Source organism: Harpia harpyja, chromosome 6, assembly GCF_026419915.1.
Source record: "Harpia harpyja isolate bHarHar1 chromosome 6, bHarHar1 primary haplotype, whole genome shotgun sequence".
Taxonomy (NCBI): Eukaryota; Metazoa; Chordata; class Aves; order Accipitriformes; family Accipitridae; genus Harpia; species Harpia harpyja.
The window spans coordinates 63,249,718-63,270,963 of record NC_068945.1 but is presented as its reverse complement, the minus strand read 5'-3'; the positions used below and the strand labels follow the sequence as shown (position 1 = coordinate 63,270,963).

The 21,246-nt window shown below is 40.8% G+C and overlaps 1 protein-coding gene across 9 annotated transcripts in view; it reads right to left on the bottom strand.

Moving 5' to 3' along the window:
- BEND7 (BEN domain containing 7) overlaps positions 1–21,246 on the bottom strand; it is a 49,579-nt gene that overhangs the window by 8,768 nt on the left and 19,565 nt on the right. For 6 of the 9 annotated variants that reach the window (XM_052789466.1, XM_052789467.1, XM_052789470.1 and 3 more), the window contains 5 exons: positions 18,501–18,623; positions 15,762–16,027; positions 11,403–11,628; positions 5,878–5,997; positions 693–823 (listed from right to left, as the gene is read on the bottom strand). In XM_052789466.1, the coding sequence (XP_052645426.1) occupies positions 708–823; positions 5,878–5,997; positions 11,403–11,628; positions 15,762–16,027; positions 18,501–18,623 (851 nt within the window). In that variant the 3' untranslated portion in view covers positions 693–707. Of the gene's footprint in view, positions 1–692; positions 824–5,877; positions 5,998–9,933; positions 11,137–11,402; positions 11,629–15,761; positions 16,028–18,500; positions 18,624–21,246 lie in introns of those variants that run through there. The other 3 variants (XM_052789468.1, XM_052789469.1, XM_052789475.1) reach the window with 2 other exon arrangements.

The window sequence follows — 21,246 nt, the reverse complement described above, 5'->3', positions numbered from 1 at the left end:
AGAGATGCAGTTACCTTTCTGCCCAGCTGCTCTTCTTACACCTGGTTAAAACTGAACTCAGAGGAAGGGAGTAATACAGAAAGAAACAAATGGAGGCTAGGAATTACCTCACTTTCAGAAGATAAGGACTTGAGCCTCCAACTTTGCAGACCCAGCTTTGCTGGTAACAAAGTTACCTGGCCATTTTAATCTGGGGCAAGACTGATAGATGAGGTCCAGGCTCTCCAATTGTTTCAGTCCCATTCCTCATGCCAGCGCAAACATTTATACAGTCACCAAGATCAGGTCTAGTTAAAAACTGACAACATCGCCACATGAATGCTTGTGCCAGCATCAGAAAGGGAGCGGGAACATGGCAGATGCCCGGAGAGCCTACTCACTCTTCTCCGTAGCTGCCTGAATTTGTTTTATGAAACTGGATGCGTAACCGCAGCTCCAGGTGAAGTATGACACAAAGGCATGACAAACACCTCGACCTCCTAACATGGATGTAAACCACCAGCTTCTCACATGTCATTCCAAGCAGGAAAGAAGGTTTGCCTTTGACAACCGCACCCAGAGACTGCCAGCCAAACTTTGTCTTGTGCCAGCTTGCAAGATAGGGCAAGCAGGAATAGATCCTACTGTGGGAATTTGGAGCCTCTTTTCTGTCCTTTGCTTAGACAGAGCTTGGTAGCTTTTGCAAAACAATCCTGGTAGTTGTTTCCTTAGAAATTCCCCCCCCTCCCCTCCAAAAATTGTTGAGCTTCTGATATACATGTTTGTCTGTCAAGTGTCCACCTGCTGGTCTGCTCCTTGGACAGAAGTACCTGTATGCTCAGGGCTGGGAAGATGAATGCAGCAGTTGCTCATTTTAATATTGTTATCTTTATCTAAGATACTGGCCACAAAAGCACTGTACCACATGTTGGACTTGCATCCCATATCCTTCCTGGCCCTGTGTGTATTGCTAAGCAAAAAATCAACCTGATCTCTCACAACACGTAGATATGGTATCAAAAACACAAACCAGGGAAATCAGAAGGATGAAGAGAAATAGAAAGAAAAAAAACCCTCATGTGAAACAATGGAAGCAGCAGTTTGAACAAGGATGTGGGAGAAAAGGCGTATTTCCAGAAAAAAGGTAAGCATTTTTTCTTCCTTTGTTCCCACTATTTCACACTGCAACAAGGTAATGTTAATTTTAAACAACAATTCAAGGATGAAGCGTCATGGCATGTAATTTATTTAAATTAGACTTGCCTGAAAAATTTCAGCATGTTTTCTAACATTGCCATATTTTCCTTTTTGGAGTAGGGCAATCAAAAGCTTCCAGGTTACGCACAAGGTAATCACTTTGCACGAACAGCTCTTACCCTGTGTACTTTGGGAGTATTACTCATACAGTATCAGCTTTCCTGCCTAGGCAATGGACAGCCGCTAGAGAATAATGGCTTACAGGCTCTTCAGAACATAAAAAGGGAGGAAGAACTTACTGAGAGAGATGCGTGGCCCCTGACCTAGTGCTTATTAATGGATGGAGAGTTTAGTAATCAAAAGGCTTGGATGCTACGTCTGGCACAGAGGTGACATGAACAGCAAGTCAGTTCCTTCTGATTTTACCTGTTTTAAGATCTCTATGGTAATGGTCGACTGTCTCCCTCTGTGCTGCCACTGGCAAGGCCACCAGCCACCTACCCCTATTCTCTTTTGCAGAGTGAAAAGACCACGCCGTGGGAAACCCGCCACCGTAAATTACAAGGCAATTTGCATTGTAATTCACGCTGCTTTAAGAGAGGAAACCTACACACATATCTTTTCCTTTGACTTCTTCCCTTCCAGGGCCACTTTGCATCCCATCCCAGCAGCCAAAAAGGTTCAGCTTCTCTACTGGGAGAAGACAGATCCAGCACTATGAAGCCATGCCCCAGTATGCTGTGCTGTTGGCATGAAATGGGACCAGTAGTCAGGGCTGAAGAATATTATCATACTCTTTAATTTTAATTGTAACATCTGTTTGTAACATTAACCTCGCAGTCTTTTCTCCCTTTTGTGACAGCCAACTTGTGAAATTTTGAAAAGACTGAACAAGGCCAATAAAAATTTAATGGCAGTGACAGCTTTAGTCTCAGATCTAACAAATAAAAAAAACTTACCCAAGCGTCAGATCTCAGGCAATAATATAAAAGAACTAAGAAAAAGCCAAAGCAAAATAAATAAATTAAAAAAATAATATTTCCAGCTATGAAAAATATTGTCACTGACTCAGAACTTAAATGAATTTTTATTTGGCTTAGGATAACAACCTTTCAAAATCTACACAGGGGAACTATTTTCTAGAAAGCAGAATTTTTAAGTGTTTTTTTGATTAGCTTTCCAAGTAGGGAGCTTTTCCATCCCTAATTCTAGGAGATGAGCCAAACGTGATAAATAAGGTTGAAGCTGGGCAGCATCTATGATCCAGTGATCATGATTTTATTTAATTTGGAAACACTCAGGAGAGTACACCCTACAGAAAGAGGTACAAAAAGCAGATCCACACCACTCATTTGCTAGAATTCTCTGAAATTATTAATATCACTGAAAGCTAGAGCAGGATTTACACTATCAGACTGAAATAATGTTTCACAGGATGAAGTGGAGAGGGCTGCTCATGAATGCAGTGTCTTACTGCCTGGTTTGAAATGAAAAACTAATCAGAGAATGTACTAAATGGCTCAGGGGAAGGCAAGCAGGATGGAAAGCCTGCCCCTCCTCTCTTAAATACTTCTGCTGTTAAAATTTAGCCCAACTCAGTGGTGACTAAAAAGTTGTCTTGTAGCTTTTGTAAAATAAATGGATCACCTTAAGCTTTCTCCATATAAAGCCTGCACATTATGACAAACCAGAAACCAACGTAGATAAATCAATGCGATCAGGCAGCAGGGAGACACGTTGGCTCACAATGTCTCAGCTGAATTTAGCTTAACACTGGCTCAGATTTGTTCTTTGGGCACCTTAGTCTCTACCCACAAACTTAGCCGGCATGTTTCTGTGAGCAAGTGGAGACAAAACTAAAAGAGAATGACCTGGGAGCATGGACATGAGTACATTTGCTTGGGAGGGCTCAGCCTCTGCTCCACTGGCCACACACAGACTCGAAGAGCTCGAGCTCAGCTGGAAGAGTGATGAGTCCCAAATCTCAGTGGCTGTGATTCCTGTAGTTTTCAGATTCTTAAAAGCTAAGTTTTGCAACATGGAGTCCTGGGACACCTTCTCCCCATAGCAGATCAAACCTCCCTCCATGCCTGCCCTCCCCTCCTGTTTGGTCTCTGGAAGTTACACACAGCTTTAACAATTTTGATATGGCTTCACAGTGAATAGTTAAAATGTGCATAGTTCCCACACAACTAGTTTTGTATCAGGATAAAGCTGCTGAGGGCTGTGAGACTATGCTAGCAAACATTGCAACATCCTTCCCTCAGTCCTATAGACCTCCCCAGGCACCAGCCATCATTGGAAACAAAACATGGGACTAGATGGATCTGTTGCCTAATCAGCTCTACACCTCTCCTATCAGAAGCTCATGGTTGTAACACAGAAGTACTAACAAATCTTATTTCAACAAGATGAAGATGTTACGGCAACCAGCTGTATGCTCCTGCCTCCCTGCTGCTATCTCCTGCTTTGCTGTCACAAAGGCGGTGGAGACTTCTCATGTGCTTCAGCGCAAGGTCAGGTTCGGTTAGCTTAAGCCACCAGTGGAGATGGTAGTGGACAGTAAGGTGCAGATGGCCACAGTGGTGTGTTCAATCACTCCTCTAGATCAAAAAGAGCATGCCTCCCTGGGGCCTCATGTCAGAGAGAAACCGGTACACTTCAGGGAATGGCCAGTAAACTAAACAACACAAAAAAGAGCTTTTCTACCAGTCTAGGTACTGTGTACTTTTTTTCAGCAAACAAATCTGAGGGGCTGATAGGTACATTGCTGCTCACTACTAATCCACATACCGGTTAACAAGTTACCTTCCCTCTGCAGGCAGAGACAGCTATCAGAGCCTATCTTACTCAGTCACACTATATTCAGCTTCACTTATTTTTCTTCACAGCCTTGCTGGCTTAGAGACAATATCCTCTGCTTAGATTCTCCCATCCTGAGAAAGGCCCAGAGATGGAGGTGGCCCCATTTGAAAGGCAAGAGCTGAACGTCATTGTCATTTTAATTAATATCCTGCAGAGGCACGAAGAAAAGCAAATAAAAAAGGATGAAAGAAAATAAAAATCAAAACAAAATTAGGTCAATCCTCTTTCCCTAGGGATCTTCTGCAGACAGCCCAAGGACCCTCTGCTCCCCACATCCCACACTGCACTCTTCACCTTATCGAAGCCTGGCATCCCACTTCTACCCTCCTGTCCTGGGCAGGGAGAGGCAGCCTTGGAAGGGGCAGAAAGCAGTCCTGCTGTACACCACCAGTAATCTGACACTGTCTTTAACAAGATTATCTTGTATCCCTCTCTCCTCCCTCCCCCCATACACACAAGAAATCCTTTTTAAGGCTAGTGCTGGTTTGCTTCTCTACTCAGGGAAGCTTATGCTACTAAATAATCTGCACTTTTTTTCTCCCCTCATGTTATTTCTGTCTCTGGGTGTTTCTCATTTTCCTCTATCTTACGCTTTTCCCTCCTGGCATTAATAACATTGTGGAGAATGATTTCAGATGCCAGTCTAAGTCTGTGCTTCAGAGACACAGCTTTGGACAGAAAACGTTGGCTCTCTGAGACAGGGAGCTGGAGAGATCGTTTCCTGTGGTCTCGCTCACCACCACCCCCCCCGCCCCGTAGCCACAGGGACCACCAGCATCCCCTGCGGAGCCATCAGGTTTCCCATCCCATCAACCCGCCGATGCTAACAGGCACTTAATTGTGCTGATGGGCAGAAAGGAAGAGGGGAAAAGGCAGGCAGCTAAATACGATAACAGTGAAGGACCGTGTTTAAGGACGTCGGCACAAGTGATGTGCCTCAGACAACAGTGTCAGATGCTCCGAGGGAGTGATGGACAAGAAATACGACCGTGAGAGCACCTTAAGAAAACACTAGGATGATGAAGAGTAAGTGAAGCCTTGTATGAAGAAAGCCCCTTGTAGGATAGGAGGAATGAAGATAGGAAGGAGACTAGTTAAGGCTTATAGAGTAATTACATGTCTCTTAATCAGTGATATTGCTTTCCCATGAATTCTACTGGGGATTTCAAGACTGCACGTTGCCGTTCGTCGCTGGAGCTGATAGCTCACCAGCTGCATGCTGTCCGGGTGAAAGTTTTGTGCTGGGCCTTCACCACAGGCTGGTCCCTGTCCCAAGCATGCAGGTTAGTCCAGCCCAAGTTAAGCAGCTTTGCTGCATTAACTTTGCTACAGTACCTGTTACTGCTGGCAAGCTCCCTCCCATGTATTGGAGAACCTTGCTCGCACAACCAGGGTGGGTGGTATTTTTTTTTTTGCTACAGTGATGCTGATTCTTTCACAAAATGTGAGAAAATTCATCTATCCTTCCAGACACATATAGTTTAGAGGGGAAGATCATTTGGGTTATGTCTTAACAGCACAGTGAGTGGCTTGTCAGACCAAATAACACAGAATTAAAAAACTTCTACCTGCAACCCTGGATGGATCAGCTAGTTTAGGACTCAGATTTCATCAAACACAGGGAAGAAGAGTTTGGGTGCTAATGGAAAGGGGTTAGAGACAACATAAGGAAACACTGTACTTTACACAGAAGCCTGCTAAAATCTTAGAGGTCTAGTTTTCATAGTGTGAACATGTACAACTCTACAGTCAACAAGAAAAACACTTCTGTGGATACAAAGGCTCTAAGCTTTTAATCTTACACTCACATGTTGTTCCTTATATTTTTATACATACCTGAGCCTCTTTTTAATCGTCTTCTTGCAAGTTTAATTTGATCCTGAAGAATCTGGACCCAGTCCCTAGGACCAGGAAGTTTATCCACATGGTTAGCAGTGCAGTATTTTTCTGTAAAGACTGAAATAAAAAGATACCATCTTTTTGAAATGTGCCACCAGAATGGAGAAAATGAGACTGGAGAGGATTATAAACAAAATATATCAAATTATCCACTTATCAAAAAGCATTTAAGTGGCCAAATCTAGGATTGCGAGAACAGAGTCCAACTCAGTGTTTCACAAGTTTATCATTCAGAAGTCATTTGTGTGTATAAATATCACAGCAATACCATGGTTACTACTTATAAAAGCCTATCCCAGAGAAACCGTCTACACCTGACGTCTTCCATTGATGAATTTCACACAAAGCATCACAGAAAAATAATAGTGTACTTTGAACTCAGTCTCCAGATGTGGCAGGAACTCATAAATGCTGCCTTCCATACGGTACAAGTAGAGAGCTGAAGATCTGGTCATTTGGTGGCCTCTTGGTCAGGTTCCTAAGGCTGCAGGCAAACTGACGAAAGATAGAAGTCCTACTACTGCGGAAATCTCTACAGTTCTCATACTGCCAAACCAGATGGAATAGAATTTTTATAAAGCTACTAAAAAAAAAAAAAAGGCATTATTGAAAAAACCAAAGTATCCTACAGGTCCAATTTTATGTTTTATAAAAATGGTACATTATCTTTAATTCCATATTTACAGCAAACCTAGCAATGTTATACCAAAAATACAAAACTATAAAAGAAGTGAAACTGATGCAATTGATTTTCATCATGCATCTGAGAGGTGTGCAAAAAATAAACAAGAGCAGAAACAGAAAAAATATTATTACTGTTAGTATCGCTATTGTAGTCTTGGTCAGAGGTCTGAGAGCCCAGTGTCCAATTATGACTGGCAAACAAAGAGAGAAAACTGGTCCCAGCTCAAGGAATTTGCAAACCTTGAGAATAAACATCACACAAATGGGATGGGAAAGCATGCAACAAAAAAATGACAATTTCAGTACTTTTATACACGCACTTTTGAAATAGTGCTAGCTGGTAAGTATAAGGGGACTGGAAAGTAATCCCACCCTCCAAACTCTTTCCGTGTTAACAACTTCACAGAACCATTGCATGAAAGGCATTAGCAATACTGTAGTCTGATCAGCAACGATGTCAGATGAACTCTGAGGGCTTCCCAGAGAAGTCAATACAGCCCCACACATTGCCGGTGTCCCGTTTGCAACAATTATGGTCTCTCTGAAGGTAGAAATAATCTTTCCCTTCTGAATCCATATGATACACATCCATACCTGACACAATGGGAACCTGATCAATGACTAAAGACTCCTACCTACTTCAAACATGCAACTGCAGTTCCTGCTTGTGACCAGGGCCTGGGGACAACCTGTGACACCAGACTGTACCCAGGCCACCCACTGCAGGTGCCTACCATGGGAATTACGACTACTGCCTGCTGTTGTCTCCATGGGAAGCCAGGGTCTGGCAGCCTTCGAGGGCCAATATGTTAACTTGCTTCTCGTCTATAACTTGCTTGTTCTTCTCTTCAATGAAAGTCCAAATAGCTTTGATTGCTCAATGTGTGGTTAGGGAAACACAAATGTGGGCAAAAAGGAATGGGAGTGCAACAGGAAAGAGGCAGGGGAAGCGGGACCTCCCCTTTCTACCTGAAAGCTGTATGGTGCTAACAACCCTCTATCGTACAATCATAGACTGGTTTGAGTTGAAAGGGACTTTTAAAGTTCATCTAGTCCAAACCCCCTGCCATGCGCAGTGACACCTTCTACCAGACCAGGCTGCTCAAAGCCCCATCCAACTTGGCCTTGAACACTTCCAATGATGGGGCATCCACAGCTTCTCCAGGCACCTGTTCCAGTGTCTCATCACCCTCATCATAAAAAAAAAAAGTCTTCCTCATGTCCAATCTAAACCTACACTCTTTCAGTTTAAAACTGCTGCCTCTTGTCCTGTCACTACAGGCTTTGATAAAATGTCTCACCATCTTTCTTATAAGCCCCCTTAAGTACTGAAACGCCACAATAATGTCTCCCCGGATCCTTCTCTTCTCCAGGCTGAACAACCCCACCTCTCTCAGCCTGTCCTCATCGGAGAGGTGCTCCAGCCCCCTGATCATTTTTGTGGCCTCCTCTGGACCCGCCCCAACAGGTCCATGTCTTTCCTTGCTGAGGACCCCAGAGCTGGACGCAGTACTGCAGGGGGGGTCTCACCAGAGTGGAGCAGAGGGGCAGAATCACCTCCCTCGACCTGCCGGTCATGCTTCTTCTGATGCAGCCCAGGACACGACTGGCGTTCTGGGCTGTGAGCACACATTGTTGGCTCATGTCCAGCTTTTCATCCACCAGTATTCACACGTCCTTCTCCGCAGGGGTGCTCTCTATCCCTTCATCCACCAGCCTGTACTGATACTATGGATTGCCCTGACCCACGTGCAGGACCTTGCACTTGGCCATCTTGAACTTCATGAGGTTCGCATGGATCAACTCCTCAAGCCTGCCACAGTCCCTCTGGATGGCATCCCTTTCCTCCAGCATGTCGACCGCACCACACAGCTTGGTGTCATCCAGTATCTAAAGGGGGCCCACAAGAAAGCTGGAGAGGGACTTTTTACAAGGGCATGTAGTGATAGGACAAGGGGTAATCACTGTGAGGATGGTGAAGCACTGGAAGAGGTTGCCCAGAGAAGCTGTGGATGCCCCATCCCTGGAAGTGTTCAAGGCCAGGTTGGATGGGGCTCTGAGCAACCTGGTCTGGTGGAAGGTGTCCCTGCTCGTGGCAGGGAGGGTGGAACTAGATGATCTTTGAAGGTCTCTTCCAACCCAAACCATTCTATGAGTCTATGACCTGCAAACTTGCTGAGGGTGCTCTCAATCCCACTATCTACGTCATTGATGAGGATATTAAATTGTATTGGTCCCAGTGTGGATCCCTGAAGGACACATCATACTTCTGAACACAGCTCATTGACTTCTGCAGGGAAGTACTTCACTGGCTGGATTTCTAGTCAATGACATAAAGGAAAAATAACAGCTTCTGATTTTTTTTTTTATCATCTTTTTTCCCCCAGTTCTGAGTGAAAGATTGATGCAACTCACAAGTGAAACTGATTGCCCAGGAGAAACACTGCAACTGATTCAACAAGTGCCACTGAATACCCGAAGTCAAAAGAGAGAATTTCTCCCCAGCTAATCATCCCGTTGCAGAAGCGTTAAATTACTTGTAAGGACGACAGTTAAAATGTTTTCAGACACGAAGAGCAATTTTCAAGCAAACAGTCCCTCCTTTAAGTTCTCTGCTCATTTTTGTATGAATGTAGCCTTTTCTCCACTTTTGTATCTCTGTCATGGAAAAGGACTAAAAGTGCCACTACAGGATATCTGGGCACGTGGTAGAGGAATGTCCTAATAATAATAATGAAAACAACATGATGTTGTTCTTGTGGAGATTTCATACTGGCTCAGTTATTTCTTGGAATAAATGAAACAACAGTGTCTGATAGCCCAGCTCTTTGGAGGGAAGAAGGGTGCTATTGGAGCCAGGCTGAGTAAAGATCCAGAGGACGTCAGCTCTTGGCATCTTATTCCATCACAGCTTTTAGGGACGGGCTCCGCTATCAGGGATCAGGCACTAGCATTTGGGCAATACTGTAAAAGCCAATAAAGATCTCTGTTATTACAGTGGTACCTACTAGTACCATTACAGATGAAATTTATCTGTTGGAACTACAACTCCCCCCCTTTCTTCTCCCAAACTCAAGGGAAGAGGTTAAATCAAGCCTAAGAATTTGCTACTGAGAAACACTGCTCTCTGCAGTGGATGACAACTGCTGTTTTAATAGTGCTGCTGCATCTACTGAAAAACATTTATTTTATCACAGTGCTGCTCAAATTAAGAGGGGTTTTTTTTTAAAGTAATTTTGAACTCCTTTTTCTTCCATTTAACTTATTTATTAAAGCTTTTAAGGAAGAATGAGATACAGATAGAGTGAATTCAACTACAGATTTTTGCAGATTATTGAGCTCAAGAAAGGAGGGTATAAAAAAGTGTTTGTGATTTAAACCTAATTATAAGCATAACTGTAAGAAAGTCTGCCAGCAACTCTGTAAGATGTATTAGGACTATGACATAGCCACAATATATACTTCATTGCAGAATTGCACAGGTTGAAAGGGTCCTCTGGAGGTCTCCATGCCCAGCCTGCTGCTCAAAGCATGGCCAACTAGATCATGATGCTCTGGACTGTGACCAGTCAAATTTTGAGTATTTCCAGGGATGGAGATCCTGCAGCCTCTCTAAGCTGTTATTCCACTGTTCAACCATTCTTATGTTGAAAAAGCTTTTCCCTATATCATATTGAAATTTTCCATGTGTCCGATGCCTCTTGTGCCTATGGGAAGAGTCTGAGTCCATCTTCTCTACACCATCCCATTAGGTAGTTCTGGACAGCAATAAGGTTTCTCCTGAATCGTCTTCTCTCCCGTTCTCTCAGCCTCTCTTCATATGTCACTTCACATACATACTTCACATACATACCTGCTTCAGTACCATAAGACTTGGTGGCCCTCCATTGCACTCAAGCCAGTATGTCAACGTCTTTCTTGCATGGGGAGAGGGGGGCAAAAGTGGACACAGAGGTGGTTGCAAAGCATTCCCCTGCCCCCTTTTGTTGCCAGTGGACTTACAGAAGCTCTTCTCATTGCCTTATGTCTCCTAGGTTAGCAATCTGTACCTCAAGATGAGTCACAGCCTCTAAAATAAGCTCTACTTTGCAACACAGCCTGTCTTTTGGTAACTTGGGTATTTTCCCTACTATATCAGATTTCAAAATAATAGAATCCAGTTCAGAATCTCTGGCTTAATACTAGCTCTTTATATGTTGCAATCACAGAGTTTGAAGGTACACGTGTTCTTCTGGAAGCTAGAAAGCAGTGATCGCTAAGAAAAACCACCCAGCACAGGATCCTCACATCGACTAAGAAATCTGCTCCCACAAGAGAAGGGCCACCACTGTTCTTAGGAGCATTAAACTCATCTCAGTCCCAGTATTACCTCCCTCCATCTCTCCTCAATCCAGCTACCAACTACTAAACTATTTACAGAGCAGACACAGTCAGATGAAGTGTGAGCCTCAGAATTTTGATTGAAGAGGATCAGTTACGCTGTCATTGTGTTTTCAAGATTTCTTTGCATCTCTGATATCCGGAAAAAAAAATAATTATCTTACATGAACATTGAGTTTCTAACCTTAGAGCCTGACTTCAGAAATTGGGATCATTGGCTTAAAATTAACACAAGCTGTCCCCGTAGAAGCTATTTTTAACAAGTGAATGAAAGGGAATAGAAATAAGACTGCATATTTTAATAGACCTAACACACGTCAGAAATTCTAATCCCCTTACACTCTCCTTAGCTGAGAATAGGTTATAATTACACATATGAAAGAAAGCAAAAAACATACCTTTTATTGCACCCACAATATTTTGGTCTAGTCCTTTCCGGTTGTCATTGAGCCCTCTTTTCCTTTTGCCATTTGGTAAAGAGTTAGCCAAAGTCTTGTCATCAAAAAATGCACAGACCAGCTTCCTAAAAAGCAGACTTCCTGAGCGAGTATAGTTTGATAATATAGAGTCCAGCTGAGATTTCGGCATGAAGACGTCAAAGCCTTCTGCAAGTTGCACTTCTGGCTACCAAAAGAATACAAATGTTTTAATTAAACGAGCATTCAAAGACACTATTTTACTTCAATCATGCATCTGGTGAGACTTTACAATCACTTAATCAAACCATGAACCTTTTCCCAGCTATTCAGTACCACAACAGCCTACTTCATTGAAATCAAACCCCATCAGTGAATAAGCACCTTAAAAGGCAAATCAAATAATCATACTCATGTCTAGCCACTGTAATAGTTAACAATTACTGACATTATTTCTAGGTGTACAGCTAACAAAAAGAAAAGAGATACCTTTCAATATTGGATAATAATGACAAACTAGAGGATCATCCCAGAGCAACACTCCTATGTGATGCTTTTTGGACATTTATCTAACCATTTTATGGACTTGTTTCACTGCCAAACTATGTGAACAAGCATGCTGTTGGGCAGCCAGGCATTTCCAAGAAGCACAAATGCAGGGCTACCGGTCTGTTCCATGTGTTTTCCCAAGAGGGCTTCCAGCACAGATATGGCCCATATGAGTAGAAGCAGATGATGAGTTTGAGGTTGCCCTTGGAGCCACTGCTTGCTGATAATCCATTTCTCCCTTCTTTTCATATTCCCAAAATGCATCCTTAGAAGAGGATGATGTTAGATAGACACCTTGTTTCAGCACAAAAAAACTCAGTGGTAAATCACAGGGATTTATGTGACTGCTAGAAAGTGAGATGGAGGGGAAGAGAAGGAAACAAAATTATCCTGCACTTCGCAAGAGTCTTGTCTCAAGTACCTTGTGGGCCAAAGCAGACAAAGGCCTTCAAGGAAGTCCCCTTACTAAGAGTCTTTTTGCTGTCCCTATCTGTACATATCAGAAATTACACAAATAATATTTGCAGTATCTTCTTCTGTGACTACCACACAGTGCTTACACAAGATGTCTGTATGGAATAATTATATACCTAGAACGAAGATGCATCATGAATAAACTAAAAATTTTAAGATATTATCTGAAAGTTGGCAAGGGGGGGGAAAAAATCAGTGGTCATGATGTGAGAAAACAAGCTAACATTACAGCCTTGCTCCTAATAACTTGCTCTTTTTTTTCCCCTACATGAAAACATATCCACCAGTGATGGTGCATTTTCAAAGATGTTTACAGAGCAAGAGCAAATGCCATCTCCTATCAAATCACCTGCAAACATCTTGAATCTAGACAGAAGAAAGGGCTGCCAATCTCAGAAGAATTTGGCTGTGTAACTCTTTTCCCATGGATTTTTAAAAATCATTATCAAGAGAGTTACAGCAAGCAGAATATTTTCAAAGCATATACTATCATTGGATATGCATGTGTATTGTGTGATAAAACTGAAGATTACAATGCTTTGGGAAGCCAGGACGAAGAATCTTAAAATATGCAGATAGTAATTAAAAAAAAATAAAAATCTAAAAAGCATGTAAGTTTCTCAGATTGTTCTGGATGAAAAGTTGTTTTTTACCTTGAGAACTTTCAAAATGCTGGATCCAGCAAAACAGTCAGAGTTATTTTATTTGACATTTGACAACCTTCTGAAGTAGGTGGGTTTTTAATATGTTACTTCTAAACTTTCTGGTGACAGAAAAGATTTTCAAGAGTAAATAAACGTGGGCCAAGTTTACAACTTGGAAAAAATTCTACTTTGTGTTAACCAAAAACCAGAATGTAGTTGTCATGGTGATGAAGGTATCCTGTCCTATTCTCTTACTTGGGTCTTGAGTCTTATGATAGCAATCTAAGATGACCGCAATGATACCAGACACCTAGGGCAGACAAATCATCTTCACTAATACAGCTGTAAAATACATTTCAAACCCTACCAGTGCACTAGCGTGGAGGAGTCAATATTATTTTAGTTTTGACTATTTTATTCTTAATATAGGAATCAATTTGTATATCAGTAAAATAATTTGAAGGCAAAAAGCTGATTTATTCTTGCTTTCCTTTAGTAGTAAACTATTCTTCAATCAAAGACAATCAGTACCTAATTGAACTTTATGATCACTTTGAATGCAACTTCTGAAAAGCAAAAGCATTTGTTAGTAGATAATGATCATGGCATACGGAACAGGTGGGTAAACTACTCGTGTACAATAAAATAAATAAGACCTGAATGCCAAAGGCTTTTGCTGTGCTAAAATTAACAGGCAGTGAATTAGATTTAATCCTAGACATTTCAGTAGGTTGTACTATGTAGATTAGAAATGATTAAGTTATAAATGAAATATTGTAACAGTAAAACAAACACAAAAAGTTTAACTAAGAGTAACAGAACATTACATTTCATGGGCCAGATTAAGAGTTGGTCTCACAAAGACTTTTTCCACCTCCATAAGTAGGTTTTTCATCTCAGCAAATCTGAACTAATTGCACTGGTTTCAGTAGCCCCAATTTTATACACATTAAACTGAGTTTTTTCTTAAAGTTCAATAAATGTTGGCAAAATAACAGCGGTGGCAGTCCTGGCATATGACACAGCACCCGCTACAGACAACTTGTGCAATATTCTCAAGGGAACATTTATTTATGGTGCTGCGTAAAATGTCTTTCAGTTTTTTCAGGCACTCAGATACACTAGAGATGCTTATGAATAAATAGAAAAAGATAATACTGCCATTCATTCTGACAGAAGTGACTTTCTTTAGCCTTCTTAAAATGTTTAAGGTCACATTTTATTTCCGCTGTTAAATATATCTGTTTTCAGAACTCAACTGTTTTCTTTCCAAAGACAAAACAAAATCAATTTGTTTGTCTCGAGGTTCTGGCTCTGTAAATTTAGTCAAACAACTACTGTGGCAAGCAGGGGCCAAAGCATGGGATGGCAGATGAGGACCTGATTTATAAGCCACATGTTTTCTCTTCTTTTTTTTCTTAGGTCAAATTGGCACGAAGAATTGTGTCCAGCGATGGAACACATTCATAAAGCCAAATTAAATTCCATTGCAAGTAAAAAACGGTTTTCAAAACCAGAAAAGAGTGCCACAAGCAAAGAAAAATTATAAGCACGAATTGCGTACTGGAGATAAATTACCAGTCCCTCCCCAAACCATTCCCTCAAACATTATTAAGCATAATACTACAAAAGGAAAGCCTTTGAAAAAGCATCAAACTAGTTACTCTGTATCACTACACTGACTCCATAGCATGAGACTGCAATCTAATTAGTGGTGTGGCTTGCATCTATACAACTGAATTATCATGACTGCTCTTTTTTATTATTAGTTCCCACTTCCAGAAAGGTAGAATATTATCTGCTGCATTGTTTTCATTTATGCTTATTGATACTGAATTTAATTATGTTTTTCTAGCTAATAGTACTTAGGAAATTGGAAACTGCCTGCTCAAAATTAAAAATATATTAGAGAAATTAATGATCAGTTTACTCATCAGTGAACTGGTTCAGATGACATCTATTTGGTCATTAAACAAAGCTAATCAGCCACCAGATACATGAAATTTCTATCAATGCATCCACTTTACATGAATGAAGAAAATACACTTATTGCAATTTTACATGTGAAAAGTACGTATTTTTAGAGTGGCAAATTTTGGCCCCTTTAGTCACACTGACATCATCAACAGCATCAAGGCCCTCATCCAGCAACCACAGTGATGAAGACCAAACGACCCGATACAGCAAAGACTGAGGTATGAACTTTGTAGAGGTAAGGAGTCCCCTGAAGCCAGGGGGACCAGCCAGGCATGAAACACACCACATTAATACACCTTGGCAGGATAAGGGTATACGTGTGGACTACATGCGCTCATCAGCAAATGACAGGGTTGTGAATGGTTTATACACGCAGCACTTTTCACAGCTCCTGATCTCACGGTGGCTCTTGGCAACAGGAGAGATGAACAAATTTCCACTGCAAGCTCAAACAACAGGCAGCCTTGAACTCAGGGGAGAACTACACGCTCATTACAGTTGAAAAGACAGACCCACAACTTTGTAATCAGCACTCCCCACATCTCACCCTACTGTCTCCATTCAACCCTACCCAAGATTTGCTTGTTTATTCCAACAAGAAGTGGGAACACATGTCAACCTGACTTGAGTACTGATTCTCCCGAATGAGTTAGTGCTTTAAAATCCTGTGATACCACATATTAAAATATTAACTTACATCTGATGAAGCCGATTCAAGGATAATTCCAAATCCTGAAACAGGGGTTTCTGGTTTTAGGGAGGGTTCAACTGCTTGCAGACTTGATCGTTCCAAGTTTGCTGATAGCTTCTTTTCATTCTCTGCGGAGTTGGGTTTCTTATTCATGGTAATTGGTTCAACAGTTTTGAGGGGCAGTTTTTTCTTTTTATTTCTCTTTCTTGATATTGTTGACTTTTGCGCACAAATCAGAGGAACAGGAGGCTGCTGTCTGTTTTGAGTCCCAACTGAATGAAAGAAAGTAATGAATTAAATTTATAGATAAAAAGCACATGTATAACCACACAGATGCACCATTAAACTACCAACATACTGAACTTATCTTGTGGATAAGTGGTACGGTTTTCAGGGCTGTTTCTGCATGTGAAGCAGTTACGTTTTATCACCTTTGCATAATTTTCCAATCTGTACAATGGCAATAATGACACTGAGCTCCACTATGAGGTTTTTCAAGACATACTGATGAATAGCGTTTTAGGAAAATTAGGAATACGTGGTTCTTTTTCCTCCTGACCACTAGATGGTTGGTGACACGAAGGACTTAAGCAATGATTAATTTGTATACCCTCTTGAATGACTGAGAATGTCACTGTCTTTGAGCATCTTTTCCTGATAAAGTAAGATAATACAAGTGCTAATGCAATTACAGTTATTTTTATGAATGTAGTCACCAAGTTAATCAGCTCGGCAAGAACATTTCAAGTATCATTATGTCAAGAATGAGTGAAAACACTATTCAATAGTTTAATTTCTGGGAAAAAAGTAACCCAAAGTTGCATCAGTTTGTTTTGCTCATACACAGAAACTGACAGTTCATGTGTTACCTCTGAAATCTAAGAGATCTTATTTTATATTTATCAATATTTTGCATTTTCCAGTATCCACATTCATTTGTATAAATTAAGGCACCAATGCTGAACCTGTAGCAATGTGAGCAAGTCCTCCAGCAGAATGCTATGCAAATACAATTATATGTCTGGATGAATCAGTAAGGTCAAGGTCAAAAAAATAAAGCCAAAAGTGCTACACATGCAAATCAAACTCATTCGAGCTATGAGTGAACTACAAATAGTCCTCATCTACAAAGCTTGAGGAAAAAAACAAACCTTGGAATACTGTTTATTAAAAGATGTCTGGGATATTTCATTTCTGGCAAGGATTTACAAGACTCTAATTTGTAGTTTATCATTTAGACAGAAGGGTGCTTGAATACTAAAATAAGTTATTACACTTTCACTTACATGTTTGCATTTTAGCTTTTTTTCTTTTAGCAACAAAAATGCCAAATGATTGTTTTTCTCTGCAAAGCCATCATTTCATGCCTACCAGAAAATGTGAACTATGCCCAGTGAACCAAAAGATTCACTAATTAACAAGGTACTTATCCTGTAGATACATAATAAATAAAGGTTCCTGCTATTGAGGGGCCAGCTCTCCTGGCATAAATGCCAGTTCTGTACCTCTCACCCACAAGCCATTTTTAATCATGCACATAATTTCAATGAAATCGGTACAACTGTGTAAAGAACTCCCCGTCCCAGCAAAGATTGTAAACCTGGGTCTTTGTGCGCTTCTTTGTAAATCGATGACTTTTAGAAAAGCATTTTTATGTGTATCAACTGATATTAGAAAACCTGTCTGATCCTTCCCGTTGCTCACTCAAGCATTATATGCCATGAAGACAAGGAGTTTAGTCAGCCCTTCACTCCACCCATATTTCAGTTAATTACTCAACACTCCCTTTTCTTACAGAGGTCTTATTCAGCTGCTCTAAGAGAAAAAATTCCATGGCTCCACTCCCCATCACTCACACTGGATGGGCAACTCAACTGACAAAATCTCCAACGTCTCCAACTCATAAGTATTAACGCTAATTTTTAGGAAGCACGGAGGCTGTAGCTTCACAGCAGCCTGCGATGACCTACCTAACTCCTAACTGCCATGGTCTCGTTATCCTGCTGGCTCTAGTGCTCTTCTGGCTCTGCACTGTTCTGTTTCAGCTCCTAGCCTAGCAGAACACTAGACTCAATAGTTTTCCCCAACAAACAGATTATTGCTGGTTCAGCCAGTAGAAAGAACGGGTAAACCAGCCTGAAGAAGGATGGAAGCCACAACAGGCAGTGTCTAGCTCAGTTGAGGCTACCATGGAGCTGTAACTTGAAAGATCTTTGAATGAACTGTTCTACAATAACTTTAAAGTGGCCTTCCAATTTTTTTTTTTACCCCTAAGATTAGTGAACTGGTAAGCAGATAACAGGTAAAGTAGCATTTTCCACCTCTGAATGAATGCTTGAAAACAAATTGGGGGTGGTTATGGCATATTGATCTACCCACTCAGCTCCCATTACTAAAGTACCTAATCACATTAGATTTTTTTTTTTAATTTAGCCTTAAAGGATTCCTACAAGATAATATCCCATGTTACAGGTAAGGATCTGAGAAGTAGAAATTACATTTCCAAGAAGCCTGTGAAAATTTGACTTTGAACGATGTGTCAAGAGCAGGAAACAGTCCAGGTTTTCCTGAGTCTCCATGTAGATTTCTGTCTTACTAGACCACTCCTCCTAACAAGAAGATCATAGAATCATAGAATAGTTTGGGTTGGAAGGGACCTCCAAAGACCATCTACTACAATCCCCCTGCAACAAGCATGACTAGATGCTTGTCATGGATACACATGTATGGGACCGGTCATTGTACCTGCTTGAATCTGCATCAATTTTCGCATGGTCTTGAGCTCTTGAAGAATAGCCTGTAGGGTTGACTGGCAATTACACGTACAGCAGTTTGGTCCAATTGATGAATTCACCATTGGGATTTCTCCTGAGAGAGGAACGAAAGAGAGGAGAGACAATTTAACCCACATGAAAACACCCAAACAACAATTACCTGCAGGCGTTTGAAACTATTAGCAATATACCCCATCATGAAATCAGATCCAAAGCAAGAAAACAAATAATTTTCAACATGGTCCCTTTGAAGACGAAGGGGCCACTAGTTTTTATCCAATTACTAATATGTGCAATTGTATACAGTAGAGGATGCAATGTTACATGGGCCAGAGAAGACTGCTCAGAGCGTGAATACAATGCACTCTTCACAGCAGGCCTTCCTATTGTCAGCCTAGTTAATCTTGAATAACAATAGCACCAAACCTCATTATAAACATACTCACTTTATCACACACACACAAAAAAGCCCATCTCCTGGAACAGTCTTACAAAAAATGAAGACAGTCTGTGTAATAAAGGTTTATACTGTACATTAAATGAGGGCTTAAGAATTTTTAAACTGTTTGAATGTTACATGTGATTCTTTACCATGTGAAGAATTGAGAATGAAAATAAAATACCCTATTTGGAGAAAAAAACCCAAAACCCAAAAAACAAATAGGATGGAAAAAACCACCAGCAAGGAAAGCTTTTAAATCTGCTGTTCTGTTTGCTAGGGTAGGATTGTTTTCTATGGCATATTTTCCAGCACTGTGACCTACAAGATGGGCTTTCCATAGTTTCCCTTTGAAAATGAATACAGTAGTTCAACAGATTCTTCTTTTCTAGTAATTCTTACTAGTGTTTAACGGAATTTACATACTTCTAGTTCTAGCCCTTAGCAGTGCTTTTATTACTGCCTTGCTTTCCAGAAGTTTTGCACCATAGGTCCTGAACTAGGACAGGCTGTAACAGCTGAAAGATTTCAAGCTTTAGCTGCATATCCTGCACTTTAGTTTAAAATAGCTGTATCACTAGCTTTAACACTGCAAATAAAACTTTCAAAATTCAACAAAACACCTGCAGTATCTGCTTGAAACTGAGGCCAGATGGGATGCACCCCCCTTCATTTCAAAATGTGTTTACAGTCATTTAAATTGATAGCTATTTTACTGCTCATCAAAGCATGCAAGAGGAGGGATGATCATTTTATGAAGATAGGTACAAATGGATCTAACAAAAATCATCTTGCTTGGTGTCACATGTGGTGGACTTCAGAGAATGTATTTCCCTTTTTCTTCCATAGCCTGACAGTTATCAGGTGCCCTTTAATCATTACCTAGCTAAAGTGAACATAAGCAACTCATTTATTCTTCGCTCATAAATCCTCCCATTTTTCATTATTACTTCTGCTTTCCTCTGAAGCCAAACCAGTTTATTAATACCTTTTTAGGTTTGGTTTGTGTTCTTTCATCAGAGCTCCCTGATGTCAGACCCACACAGATCCCCTGACTTCAATCCTCATTTGAAATGGGTAAAAATCTGGCCACTGCTAAATCGCTCCCACCCTTTCCTAGTTCTTCCAGTGTGTCCCTCCATCCTCAAATCTCCCTTCCCTTGTAGGCGCTTGTTCTCTACCTCCTTCCATTCAGTCCTTCAGCTCTGAAGCAACATCTATCAGACTTAAGAAAACTGGTGGTCATTCTCCCAAAAGTGAGCTACTTGTGAAGCTAAACTGATGTGTCACTTAAAGATTGCTGACATCTTCTGGGTGTTGCTCTCCTCCTTTCCTCAGATATTTAGATTGTCCACACTACTGTAATTACAAATTTAGGTATTTTAAAATATCACCCATGGACAAAAACTGTTAATACTGCATTAAGATAAATGGAGTACTTTAAGAATCTCTGCAAATCTAGCAAATACGAATGCAACAGTTCCACCGGCTTCTTCTCTCCAAGGTTTCAGCTGTAAATAAAAACTTTTTAAAAGTAAAAAGCAATCTGGAAAACAGGCTGAGAGTCTCAAATTAAAACAATACGAGGTTACTGACTCAGTAGGGCTCTGCCTAGTTTGATCTCACCCTTCCTTTGTACGCTGTCTAGTCACTGAAAGTTCCTTGGGGCATGGATGGGATTTTATCTTTTCAATGGTCCATAAAGTGTTTAGCCTATTGTTACAGGTACAGAGGGGAAAGAAAAAAAAAAAAAAAAAAGGCAGATTACTCAGATTTACCTATCTGTTAAAGGTAGACTTTTAAGTAGATGAAGTTCAAGACTTCTTATAATTTAATAGCATCAGTGTAACTCCACACTTTTCAGTAAGACAAGCAGGTACCCTAGAAATGGAGTCCCAGGAAATTAGGAGAGTTTTATTAATACAAGACAAATACATAGTAAGAACATCCTTCTTCTAGTGCTTTCTCAGTTGTTTTAGACTAATAAGCTCCTCGGGATAAAGCCTGTCTTCTCTCTTGATCAGAATCCAATATTCCAGTGGGCTTCTAGAAATAGTATCTGAAAGACTACAGCAGGAGACAGGGCGGGTGGCTTTTGTTTCCTTCTTAAGAAAGACTCTATATCATGGTGAATTGCATGTGAAAACTTGGACAAATTGTATCAGTAAATACCTGTACATCTTTCCTGTTGCAATACAACATGTTCCTAATGAAAGCACGCAGGCACACAGGCTCCTGATGTAAAACCAAAGGGTCTATTTTCCCATTGAGGCATGGG